Genomic DNA, 13210 nt, shown 5'->3' with positions numbered 1-13210 from the left:
AGATGTCACTGCATGGAGCTGTCCCAATGTGTGTGACCATAGACAATGTCTCATTGTCTTAATGTCAAGGTCCGAATTTTATAAATTAACATTGGCTTTATATGTTTAAGACTTTTCACGTATAAGATTAATTTCTTCCTCAGGAATGAATTCGCAGCAAAAGCTCTGGTAAAAGTCTTCACTGGACTCGGACTGAATTCTCACACTGCTGGTGCGTCCGCGGTCTCATCTCAATCAATGCTTTTCCTGCGCGCGTCCCTTCCCGACTTCAGCTCCATCAGCTCCACCTCGTGCTTCGCCGCGGTCTCCAGCACTTTCTGCTTGTTGTAGAACACCACGAAGTTGTTTATGATGGGGTGGATGGGCAAGGCAATGGCTATCACCCCGCACAAGAAGCTCACGGCAGCGTTGCACTTGCCGAGCGTGGTCTTGGGGTAGATGTCGCCGTAGCCCACCGTGGTCATGGTGATGATGGCCCACCAGAAAGACTGCGGGATGCTCCTGAAAAGCGTCTCTGGGTGGCTTTGCTCCATGGTGTAGGCCAGCGCCGAGAACACGAAGATGCCCACGCCCATGTACATGAGGAGCAAGCCCAGCTCTTTCAGACTATCTTTAAGCGCGTAGGTCAGGGTCTGCAGCCCGGAGGAGTGGCGCGCCAGCTTGAAAATGCGCGCGATGCGCAAGATGCGGAGCGCCTGCACAGCCTGCTGGACGTTGGTCAACTCCATCATGGACGTGGTGCCGAGGTAGGTGAGGGATAGGACCACGTAGAAAGGCACGATGGCCATGAAGTCGACGATGTTCATGAAGGAGAGCGCGAAGTGCAGCTTGTTCGGAGAGGAGGCGAGACGCAGCAGGTACTCCGCGGTGAACCACGACATGCAGGCGGTCTCGATCGCCTCCAGAGTCGGGTGCTCCACCAGCTTCCCCTCGGCGTCCGCCACCTGGAGCTCCGGGATGGTCCCCACGCACATCACCACCGCCGAGACCAGGACCGAGAGGAAGGACGCGATGGTAATGACGCGCGCCGGCCGCGAAGAACCCGGCTTCTCCATCAGCCTCCACAGGAACCTCTGGCACCGCTGGGCACGCGTGATGCACCGATCTACCTCCAGGTCCTCCAGAATCACTTTTACTTTGTTTGCAATCTCCGTTAGCTCTTCCTCCTTCTCGCTCAGGTAGCTTTTACAGCACTCGTCTAAAACACCCTGGTCGATTTTCCAGAACTCCATCTCCTTCATGAAACAGATGGGGCAAATGCCGGGTTTGATGTGGATTTCGTCGAAGTAGTACACATCGATGATGCACTTGAAGGCATCGGGATCTCGGTCGAAATAAAACTCTTTTCTGCCCGGGTCGAAGTCGTCGCAGAGCGAGGATATGACTTCATGATTCTGAGTTGAGCAGTTCAACAACTCCGCCAGTCTGCTGTCCGGGTAGCGGTACAAAACATCCCCGAAAAGCACCACCTGGACTCCGCCAATGTTCACAGCGATCTCCCCCTCGGTGCACAAACCAGTTCTGTACTTTGGCTTCGGAACTGTCCACATTTTACTCAGATGTTTGACAGAATGAAATATGTATCCTGTAATGATGAAGTAAAGCGCGCTAACCAGAGAGGGAGTCCATTATTTCAGCGCGTAAACGTTTGCTCCTCAGGCGGTTAATGCACTGAATGGCACAGCTTGAGCGGCCAGCTTTCCCCAACACTTCCCACCTCTCTCTCTCTCTCTCTCTCTCTCTCTCTCTCTCTCTCTCTCTCTCTCTCTCTCTCTCTCTCTCTCTCTCGCTCTCTCTTACAAACACACACAGAGTAAAAGAGAGGGAACAGGTCTTTCTCATGCCTGGGTGATGCAATATGTGGCTTGTTTGGTTTGCAACGACAACTGAGTTAACAATTAAAAGAGCAGCATTAATCACCCCATAATACAGACAAACTCTAATCCTTCTCCACAGTGGTTAAAGCCCTATTGTCTCTATGAAAGCTAGACGGTAAACACATTTTTGCATTATAGCGAGTACATACTCATTACTAAAATGTACCTTGTTGTTAATATCCAAAGGAAATCTTCCAGCATCAAACATTTTGATTGATCAAATAGCATTTATGACAGCGGGAATGCTGTGGAAAATGGTGGCTGCACAGAGCAGAAATAGTGCATGATCATGTGCTGAATAGCATTCAGTGGTGGAGAGTAGCTAAACTAAAGTACGTATAAAGTACAGTACAAGTTTTGTTTTGTTAGCCCATTACACAAAGTGTATGGGACTCGTCATGTTTCAGATATAAGTTGTAAGCATTTACCACAAAGAGAAATTTCTCCTTTACTCGAGCCGATTTTATTTAGATAACAATTTGATGTCCAAAGATGTCAAATTTTGTCCAGCAAAGTCCTCATCAATCACCTTGCGACCTCTCCGATTGCTACGCTTTGAAGGAGAGTCTGAAGCTGTGGGTCGGGGACCACTGGACTAAACCACCGAACTATGTGTAAGAGCGCTCCACAGATTTAGCTTTACACTCTGATGGACATGTTTTTCAATAATGTTTCGACATTGATGCAGCAGAACCAGAGATAATTTTTTTATTCCACACATTTATTCTTTCTTCCCACAAATACCCACAATGCAACTGACCAGTTTGGTCGGATATGTGTTATGCTAGTAGCGGCTAGTAAGCCACACATTTTTCTTCTTTCATTTTCCAACTTGTAGTGTTTAGCCCCAACCGATGCTGACTCGAGTGACATCACTTGAGGCAATGTATCAGACTTTCCACCCCTCCCATGGAGCCATACAGCTTCATTCAAATGCTTTCACATATGTTGCAGGAATGAGTCCCAAAAGTAGGAAATGAGTCAGCATTATTTGCACTTCCTGTTCTCTCGTCTTAAACTCAATAGGTTTTTTAAATGGCTTTTTGGTTATATGTCTGAAATAAGGTCTGTGGTTTCACAGGCTTTTTGTGTATTGTTGCACTCATGCTGCCAGCGTGTAGTTTGTTTACAGCCTAATGTTAGCTTTTTGCTTCTGCCGATTGCATTCACTCATCAAAAATCATAAAAGTGGTGTTCATTTGTGAAGATTATCTGGCTGAACAAAATGTATGAGCATCACCAACGTTTGTTTTCCACAGAGCCTATTTCTTGCAATAATCCAAAACCCATTGGAAAAATCCCCTTTTCGTCGATCGAACGAGTGTAATGCTAACTTCTGGGTTGGCTTCCAAAATTGCATCATCCCAGCAGAACTCTGTTGTACTCCCCAAAACCTGTAAACAGACTCTGATGTGTAAAATTGGTGGAGTTTCTCTTTAAAACTAGCTTGACTGGCTACAAGAGTCAAACGCTACGTACACTCTGATGCGTCAGTATATAGGCTAATTATAATCATACAATATCATGAATTCTTCTTCAGTACAAGTTACTTTGATACATTATGTTATATTTAAATCCTTAAGATTTCAGAGCTGGTTGAGTTGGCGACACACATGGTTACTGGTGGCCACTAATAACGAAAACATTTACAGTCCATGTTCTCGTAGGTTTAAATGGTTCCACAGTCACAAAGTGTAGCCCACGTGCAGCTGAAAATGTGGTGAATAGGACCCAAATCTATCCACTGCTCATCTGGCAAGAATATGTACACTTCTGTCCAAGGGAAGGTCCACAGTTGTTTCTGGCTCACGAGACAAGTTGAAAACCAAGATATTCATATATTTCTGTTGACTGGTCCACAGAGCCCTCATTCCTTGGTCATTGTGTTCTCTCTTTGCGGACTGCTAGCTGATCTCCAGCAGATTGGTGTTGATATGGTAGCAGATGTAGGAGAAGTACTCATGCTGACAGAGTTCTGGGATGTCACAGCTTGCCTGCTTGGCAGAGGGAGACAGAGCAACACTAAAAACACAACTTGACCCAGTAAAAAGCAATCATTGTTCTGCAGGAGTGTTTATCCATGCACCATTCTGATCAAGTTTTTTTACCCAGCCAGTTCTATGTTTTGCAACCCGAGACCCGGGTTACCGACCAGATGGAAAAACAGATGATCCGCTGTGGACAACCTCCAAAGGGAGCAGCAAATAGAATAACATGCACCAAAGTTATCCCCCCGTCACACGCACTCCAAGAAAAGTGAACGCGGGACGCAGGATTGGGTGGTCTTGACCACAACACGACCAGCATTGCTAGCAGTCTTTCTTCTGGCTCAGGTGTCATAATGTGACTGAAAGTTCCACAATTAGTTTACCTGTGTCAGTTCTATTAGCTGATGAAGACTGTGAGATGTGGTTGAAAGCTACGGAAAAAGCTAGTAAGCAGACCTTGAGTAACACGCACGGATCCAGAGGCCGAGAGCGAACATCCGACATAGCAATGACATACTGTAATTGAAAGCAAAGTTTGAAGCAGTGAAAGTAGATTGGGCCTCTTACATGTGTCTTGCAGGTGGTGGCAGTGGGGTCCAGGTGTATGAACAGGGAGGCGAGTTCTTCTTTCAGCTTCTTCGATCGCTTCTTGTCCGTGCGCAGCACAAGAGCCTGGTAGCTCACCGGTATTCCATACCTAGCAGGAGACCCCCCCAATGAGTCTACTCACAGGGAAATGAATCGCATGCCATATTCGAAAGGAAACCACTTGCACTGACCTGAGGACTGATTCCACAAACACCCTCAATGCTTTCAAGTGAATCCAGGCAACAAACACCCCACTGAAATTCACCTTCAGCCAACGCACAAAGATTCCCTATGGAGGAGGCATTGCCTTTTATAATTATATATGACAAACAAGCACACAAATCCAAAAAACTCTACGATGTATGAAGTCGGACTCACGTATTGCTCCTTCTTGTGAACACTGTGCTGCTTCATCTCCTGCTGCTTCTTCGCCTCCAGATCAAAACTGTACTCACGCACGGTGAACCTGTATGGATCATAGGCTACACTATGGTAATTGACACCTACAACACAGCTTTGACTTGATAGGGTATTTTCTGGCAATCAGGCCCCGCTTACTTGCTCTCCTCGGCTTTCGCTTTGAATTCACACACGGCTCTTTTGAAAAGTGTGACGGAGAAAACGCCTCCCTCTCCGTCCTCGTACAGCTTCCTGATGGTCACCCAAAATAATGACAGAATATTAGAGCGCCACGTGACAACATGCAGCAACAGGTCACGTTGAAAGACACCAGAGAGGAAATAAAGTCAACAGTGTGATGTACTGGAATTCTGTATCTGTGTTGAAAGGCTAGATAGCACGCATTGTGAAGCTTAAATAGTGTCCAACATGCCATGCTAACATACTTGCCATTAGACATCAATGTTCATCATTAGGTCAACCTTTTTATTTGTCCAATACCTTGGTTTATCAGCAAAAACTTGAAACTAATGACATTCCCATCTGCTCCAGCTCTTCTTTAGTAAAACGGTGTTACCACCAGCCGCCGTCTGACTCTCGTTGCTCCTAAAGTAGTGTTATTATCGCAAGGACGACCTCTGAGCAAAGTGGACTGAGTTACCAAGGTTTTGCACTCAACGGCTCACGTTACTCTTTTCGCAGGAGTGAGCGGAGGGTATATTCAGTTGGTTACGATCTGCCAACCCACTAGATGGCTCTAAATCCTACACATTGTACCTTTAACTGTGTATGAAAATGGATGAAATTTCATAGTACAAAGTATATTTATACAAAATATATTTCCCCAGGGAAATAATTTGTTAATGCTCTGTTCTAGTGATATAAAGGGAGTTAGAAGACAAATATTATTCATTATAATTCACCCTAAATTTACTTTAACCTTAAATACTTATTGTATAAGAGCATTCATTCCCCCTCACATAGGCCTTCTTTAAAGATCCTGTACATCCGTCACTGCTGGTCTTGACTGATGTAATAGTCATAAAGTGTTGGAATTGGGGTTTTTCTTACGAGTTTAGAACTATATGATTCCATAACTGAAGTTTTCTGATTATGGTCATTTAAAGTGTGTTACAAGATGAAACTGGAAATGGAACAAACAACAAAAGGAGCGTGCCATATAAGGTCCATATATAATAGAACCATTGTTTGCTTTGTCATTTGTCTTTAGTGTCTGCATCATTTTTCAGAGGCACCGTTTCTCTTTTTAAAAGAGTGCTTTTTAGTTTGAAAACAAAAACCTTTCAACAATTCATCCATGACAAATTGGGGGTTGACAGCGCTTTTTAGTTCTTGCTCTAATATAGATGTCAGTCTACAAAGTGCTTCATTTTTCTTGTAAGGTACCCAGGTTCTGGCATGATGTCATAAAGCATTGAAATATAAAAAAATTTGATTGAATACAAACTTTCTTATGACAAGAAACCCCATCTCCTTTCTTAGAAGTGATGCTGCACAGACTTGTACTTTCTGCCGGTAATGGAACACCTGCCTGACCTTTTGGATGCTGAGAACAGGCACTTGGGGCTTTGCTGGTGCACTTCTACTGGGATCAAGTGGAATGGCTTGTCTTACTGCCAAGAGTACATACAGACCGCTTACCTGCTGGACCGTGGAACCACAAACTCTGACAAAGACTCATAGGTCCTCTCCCACTGCAGGTATCTCCCTCTGTGACCAAAAAACACATTTATGGTAGGGCTGTGAAATGATTACAAATTTTAATCAAATTAATCACAGGTTTCTGTGGATTAATCATGATTAATCACATATTACCGATTTTCTCGGTATATTTTTGTGAGAACAAAAAGATTTATGACAAAAGACGGATATATACATTTAACATGTTTTCTTTTTTTATTCATAAAAAACAAAAACAATGGTGCTGCAACTCAGCAGTTCTTTAGCAGTTCTCTTTGCTCTTCCATATGGAACATTAATATATCTTCATCCTAAACAGAATTCGGGCTTCTTAGCCATTGTATGGTTGAATAAAACATTTTTCTTTTCTTTTTAAATCAAACAGATAAATCTTTGATTTTTTGGAACAGGAACTTCCCATCCAGAAGGTCCTCAGGTTCATCAGAATTATCCATGACTTTATTCTTTGTTTACTGCCCTTTTCCTAGAGGCGGGAATTGCTCCCTCTCTACGGCAACCCTGAAGGGACATATCTTCAACACCAGAAAGGACAAACATGAGACAGTCTGTTACATGTGTTTGTTTGGATAGCAGCTAACGTCTGACTGCATTAGAGATTTTTTGATTGAGACCTGTATGCTTTTGCTTCGATTATTGTTGTGTCCCCTTCGTTGTTGATCTTAATGTTTTGAATATATCCTTCCACTGCATATTGCAGTCCCTTTTGCCTTGATCCGGAGAATATCGCGGAGATATTACTCCAAAAAGTATCACTGACACTGACAGATATAGCGCTGGTCCCCGTCCTCGCTATGCTTTAGGGTTCACAGTCCTGGGAGTTTTGTCGACGTATCAACAGTAACTAAGGGGGCGAACGGTCAATTGTGGGTATATTGGAAGCTCATTCTGCGCATGCGTTAAAAAAAATAACGAATTAATCCTGTAATTTAATCATAACGCGTTAACGCGTTATTTTTCACAGCTCTAATTTATGGATACACAGACACAGACACACAAACATTTGCGTCGTACCATCAAATGACGGTGAATAACGCTTAGTGTGTTACCGACCTGCTCATCAGGACCAGTAGAGTGGTGAGGTACTCCGAGACCACCAGGTCTTCCCTCCTCACTATGTCATTCAGACTGCCAGTTTGCAAAGTCCGACTGGAAACACACTCATTCCAGTTCATCAGTTCATACTTGATACATTGAAGCTCTTTTTTTTATTAAATACGTCACTCACTCCAGTCTGTGCTCCAGGCTCCTTTTCACACTGTTGTACGCCGCCGCTCGAGATTTTAGCTCTGTCTCCATCTGGGACACCTCCTGACACGGGACATGTAAACATAAGGGGGACCAAGTGGTTACCTCAAAACAGGTGTGAGATAAGAACGCATGTATGTTGAATACCTTTAATATCATTTCATAAGTCTGTATATGTGCGGCTTAAGTGCAGATGCAAAGATATGACACAAATTACATTATATTATTTCACTTTTAATCTGGATTTGTGAAAACTCCTTGTGACGTCATCAGGGTTATCTCAACTTGAACTTTGAGACAACACAATTTGAATACATTTATAACTCCTGTGTTACAAACTGAGGGTGTGTGTGGGATGTGGGTGTTTACCAGGCAAAGAGGGTGTAATGTTTCACGTTAAATTATTAGAAATGTAGGAACCCGTGTTTTTTTACTTAAAATCTGATTGTTTTGGTCTCTGATTTGATTTTTAACATTATTTTTTTTTAAAGACACAGTACAATTATATACATTTTCAGAGTTGTAATCCTGCAGCCCTGTGTTAATTGTTCAAGTCAAGTCATTTTTATTTTTATTGCCCAATATCACAAATCGCAAATTTGGCACAAAAAAGGATAAGGAAAAACTCTCCCCTAAAATAACAGTTAATCTCTTGTTACATGCTGAATTATTAATAGGGTACTGCAGAAATGTGTCCTAAATTTTAATGGGTTTTTGGTTAAGCTTAAGAGTTTTGCTCTATGACATCAAATACGTCAGTATTTATTTAAAATACCCATCTGGTTAATTTTGAAGCTTTTCTCCGTCCTAAAAAAGGCGGTTGCTAAAAAGTTGCTAAATGTGACGACCAAACTTCATCACACTGACGAGTCCACCTTCACAGCCTTGTTGTGTGTATACTCGTGCTCATGTGACCGTGATGTATTATAAATAATACAAATTAATACATTGCATTACTGAGGCTAAAGACGCTCTAAAGGCCTTCACACTGCGGAGGCGTTTTGTTTCTCTCTGTGCTATTAGTTGGTACAAAACTGTTGTTTTTGCACCTCGAATAAAGGCATCGACCAATCATTGTGTGGAAAGAACATATTCAAGACGCTGCGTAGTCCGAACCAAGACTACAAACTTTATCACTCCCATTAACTTTGACAAAGGCAGCGCATACTGGATCCACTCTTTCCCTTCTCTTTCTTAATAAAAGCACGAGACATATAGCCTGTAACTTAAAAAAAAAACAGCTTTCAGTAGCTTTAGGCTATACAACAATTTAGCTCAGAAGGACATCTTGACGCTTTGCTGCCAGCATGAATAGTTTTGATGCAAAATATTGTCAGTAGAGTATTTTGCGTTTTCATGTTGTTTACTCATCACGCCCCAGGATTTCCATTTCACTGTGACTTTCACCGTTTCTTTTGTGTCTCCCAACTGTGCAGAAATGCAATGATAAATTGCCGGAGTACCCCTTTAAGATGATTACGACTATAATAAATCATAACTATACATGTCCTCATGTGTGCTTATCCTCATTTCTAATGACTCAGTACCTTGTTGATGATGTCTGCCAGGCTGGACAGAGGCAGAGCTGTGGGGTACTTGGCTTTGTCCCACTGAAACTTGGTCATGTAGCTCATCAGGTCCACTGAGAAACACACACACAAGAAGTCACAACCTAACCAGAAATTTAAAAAATGCGCAATTGTAAACACACACCACCAAGCTGTGAAATAAGGAGCGCCGTTCAGAAAATACAAGGGCAAAAGCACTGCAAGAAGGCACACTTTATATAAAGGGTCACACAGTAGCACTGCACTCAAGCAGATCAAAAAAAAAATACCCCTCAGAGATTGGAGGTAAGATTTCAGGGGGGACGTGACGGCTGACTGACTCATGCCGTGGTCTGATGGGGGAAAGTGTTCAGAGACACTGGTTAGTCTGTTTAAGAGGCACGGTAAAGGTATCAGTCTCTGCATACAGTAGCTCTCAGTCTCATTCACAGCGTGCACATAAGCTGGGGCTTCTCTACATTTACTTAATGATTTATACGATGCAATGAACACCTTCAGCACGTGCGTTTGTGAGTGACTCACCTCCATTGGCTAAGGTGTTTTCCTGCACTTTGTCAGCGGTGTGCTCCATCACCTCCCTCATACACTGATGGGTTTTTTTAATAACACTGACCGGGCAAACAAGGAAAAAAATGTCGTTACTACAGAGGTGCCTCGACTATCATGTCTGTTATTTATTCAGATGCCAGTTTAATCATTTGTTGGCTCCTTTCCTGGAAATCTACTTTACTGCTAATTCTGACACGGAGGCCCACAATTAACTATTAATGTCCAACCAAGGGTTTTTAATTATCCAAGTAAAGACCTCAAGCTCAGGAGAGATTCGGAAAACAATGGATTAGACTGATAACAAAATTAGTGGGATAGATTTTCGGGACAAAATCTGTCTGGTTTGATCTGCTGTGGCTACATTTTTACATCTCAAATAGGCTATGACTTCCCCACTTACAGATGCACCAAGAAGGAATTTAAAATCAGGAGGGAAAACTAACCGTCTGCTGCCCCGGACCATGAATTATTCATGGTGCAGACAAGGTCAGAGTTACAAGTCTTAATTAAGGACAAAGCTGCACATTAAACTACGACGTGTAATGACCACTGAGACAAAAAGGGTGTTGGTGTGTATCAACGTATTCAATTTGGTTCATCTTTTTTTTTTTTTTACCTTTCAGTCAGTGTGTCGAGCTTGGAGAGATCATCTGACACGCTGAACAGACTGTCCAGTATTCCCACCTGGGTTCACAGCAGAGACAGACAGTCAGTGTTACTGTGGCTGATGTGTCATGGATTTTATATAGCGAACGCACTGGCTTTTAAGATTCAGTCTCAGATGTGCACATATCATATTCAAAACCGAAATTGCAAGGTTTTTGAACCCTTGATTAAAATGACAAACTGCTGTTAAAGGGGACATATCATGAAAAAGTCACACATCAGAATATCTCCACCCACAGCTTGAGAACTACCTTCGAACAAGGTGCTACGTATTTTTCTTGCAAGCCAATCAGAGCAGACTGGGCTGTTTGGGAGGGGATCTTAAAGGGACAGGCGCAAAAACAGAGCGTTTCGGACAGAGGGTGAGTACAAGTATATTCAGACGGACAGTATGAGAAAAACAATGTGTTTTTCTTTTACATAAAAGTGTGTAAACATGTTCGAGTAGAAACACAAAAAAATAACATGAACCTGAAAATGCAGCACGATATGTCCCCTTTAAGATTCCTGGCAGCCGAGGTGAACGTTGATCACGTTGAGTGAAATGGGTCAGATGGAAATTTTGCCTCAAACGGTAGAGAGCAACCTGAGCCTTTCTCCCTTCACCAGAGAAGGACACCAAACACCATCATCCTCCTCAACTGCACTGTACTGCACTGGTATAAACACAGAACTAACGCTCACATACCACTCCTCTAGCTCTTTGTTTCTCACCCTGCTGCTCTCACAGCTCAAGAAGGAGACCCTTCCCCATTCAGTCCTTATGTACATATTTAATCTATATAGTTGACTCGGCTGCCTCGGGATCTTCATGAGGACAGACGACACACAGCCTCACCTTGAGATCTGGAATGGAGAACTTGAAGCTGGAGGCCAGGTTGGTTTTGGCAAGGGTGCGCTTCAGTTTCTCAACACTGGTTAAACTGGTCTCGTCCAGAGGGAAAGAAACCAACCATAAGTCTGTCATGACTCCCAGTGCTTCACATGGAGACGTTCCAGTCAAAATCTTCCCCACAAGAGCAGGCGTTTAGTACCAAAGAGACTGACCCAAAGTCAACAAACATTCAGTATGAACTCCAATATCACAAACATATACGGGCTTTAAGCTGACTTTGTAAAATTAGATTATACATTTTGTTGATATTATTCTCTTCATGTTTCCATTAAGACATTTAGTATCCTCGGATCATATTACCAGTTTCCATTGGTTATGTCTAGGTTACTTGAAGTCAAATAAAAGAAACTACAAAATGAAAAGAAACAAACTTTCAAAGTGACGATTCTTACCGTCAGGTCATCTTCACGGCCGTGCTGTGTCGGTCTCACTGTGTTGTGGTGTTGGAAAGTCTGAGCAGCAGCTCCACCCGAGACTGACTGAGAGCCAGCCCACTGTCTTCTAGGATCACAAGAAGCTGTTAAACCACTCCAGGTGATCTGAGTAGATGTTACCAGAATTGGTCGGCCATCACTTTACAACTTTGCAGTCACTTTGCGTGTTCCTTAAAGTAAAAAAAAAAAGATTCTGTTTTAATTTAAAAAAGAATACTGTTTAGCATCTATACATGGAACTGTCATGCGTGGTGAATGAAAAAAGCCATCATCAACCGAGCTCTGATGTCACGATTCACTATTGCAACAGCTAAATATAAAGCAGAGCCTCCATTTGTATTGATAATAATAAAGATTATTTCAAAAATAATAATGGTGAATGAAGGCTATATTTGGACTGTACATTTATCTTTAAAAAAGAGCGAGCAAGGAAAATTGTCGATATGTTTTCACAATCAAGTTTTATTCAGTGGTGCCCATTAATGCATCATTTAGACCTCAATGGATGACAAAGTGCTAGAATCTGACTGTGTATTAGGCTTTGACCTGCATTACATTTTAAATATATTTGTTCAGCTTTAATCTGACGGGGACACAACATAGGGGCCGACTAAAAATGAAACATATAGTTGTAGATTAAGAAAAATATATAGATCAAAGCTCACAATCTGATCCAGTAATATTGTGTTGAAGTGGGTGATGTAAAAGCTAAAATACAGTGGATTTTAAATTGGTTCAACAGTGTTGTTGAGTGGCTTTATTTTAGCTACAAATGTAGTCAATTGAAACAAAGTCACTGAAATGCTGTTAAAACACGTTTTGACTATTATAAATAATATGTATATATATATATACATTTTTATATATATATATATATATATATATATATATATATATATATATATATATATTTTAGATTTATAGTTTTATATATACACTACCGTTCAAAAGTTTGGGGTCACTTAGAAATGTCCTTATTTCTCAAAGAAAAGCACTGTTTCTTTCAATGAAGATAACATTAAATTAATCAGAAATACACTCTATACATTGTTAATGTGGTTAATGACTATTCTAGGTGAAAACGTCTGGTTTTAATGAAATATCTACATAGGAGTATCTGGAGCATCACATTTGTGGGTTGGATTATACTCTCAACATGGCCAGAAAAAGAGAACTTTCATGTGAAACTCGCCAGTCTATTCTTGTTCTTAGAAATGAAGCTATTCCATGCGAGAAATTGCGAAGAAACTGAAAATTGACACGAAATTGTCTGGGTGAC

The 13210-nt window shown here is 41.9% G+C and overlaps 2 protein-coding genes across 2 annotated transcripts; both read right to left on the bottom strand.

The window, feature by feature from the left end:
• Positions 1–230: 230 nt before the first annotated feature.
• Positions 231–1550, bottom strand: kcnf1b (potassium voltage-gated channel, subfamily F, member 1b; the record flags this gene model as incomplete). Its single annotated transcript, XM_079175001.1, has 1 exon — positions 231–1550. The coding sequence occupies one exon, from the start codon at positions 1548–1550 to the stop codon at positions 231–233; it is 1320 nt and encodes a 439-aa protein (XP_079031127.1).
• Positions 1551–3781: 2231 nt separating this feature from the next.
• On the bottom strand, positions 3782–11569 carry atp6v1c2 (ATPase H+ transporting V1 subunit C2; the record flags this gene model as incomplete). Its single annotated transcript, XM_079174743.1, has 13 exons — positions 3782–3871; positions 4433–4562; positions 4645–4742; positions 4832–4919; positions 5012–5104; positions 6515–6583; positions 7625–7720; positions 7800–7882; positions 9367–9461; positions 9657–9719; positions 9910–9995; positions 10553–10620; positions 11441–11569. The coding sequence occupies 13 exons, from the start codon at positions 11567–11569 to the stop codon at positions 3782–3784; spliced, it is 1188 nt and encodes a 395-aa protein (XP_079030869.1).
• Between the last annotated feature and the right edge of the window lie 1641 nt (positions 11570–13210).

Source organism: Pholis gunnellus (assembly GCF_910591455.1).
Source record: "Pholis gunnellus genome assembly, chromosome: 15".
Lineage (NCBI taxonomy): Eukaryota > Metazoa > Chordata > Actinopteri > Perciformes > Pholidae > Pholis > Pholis gunnellus.
This window is presented reverse-complemented; position numbering and strand designations above follow the sequence as displayed.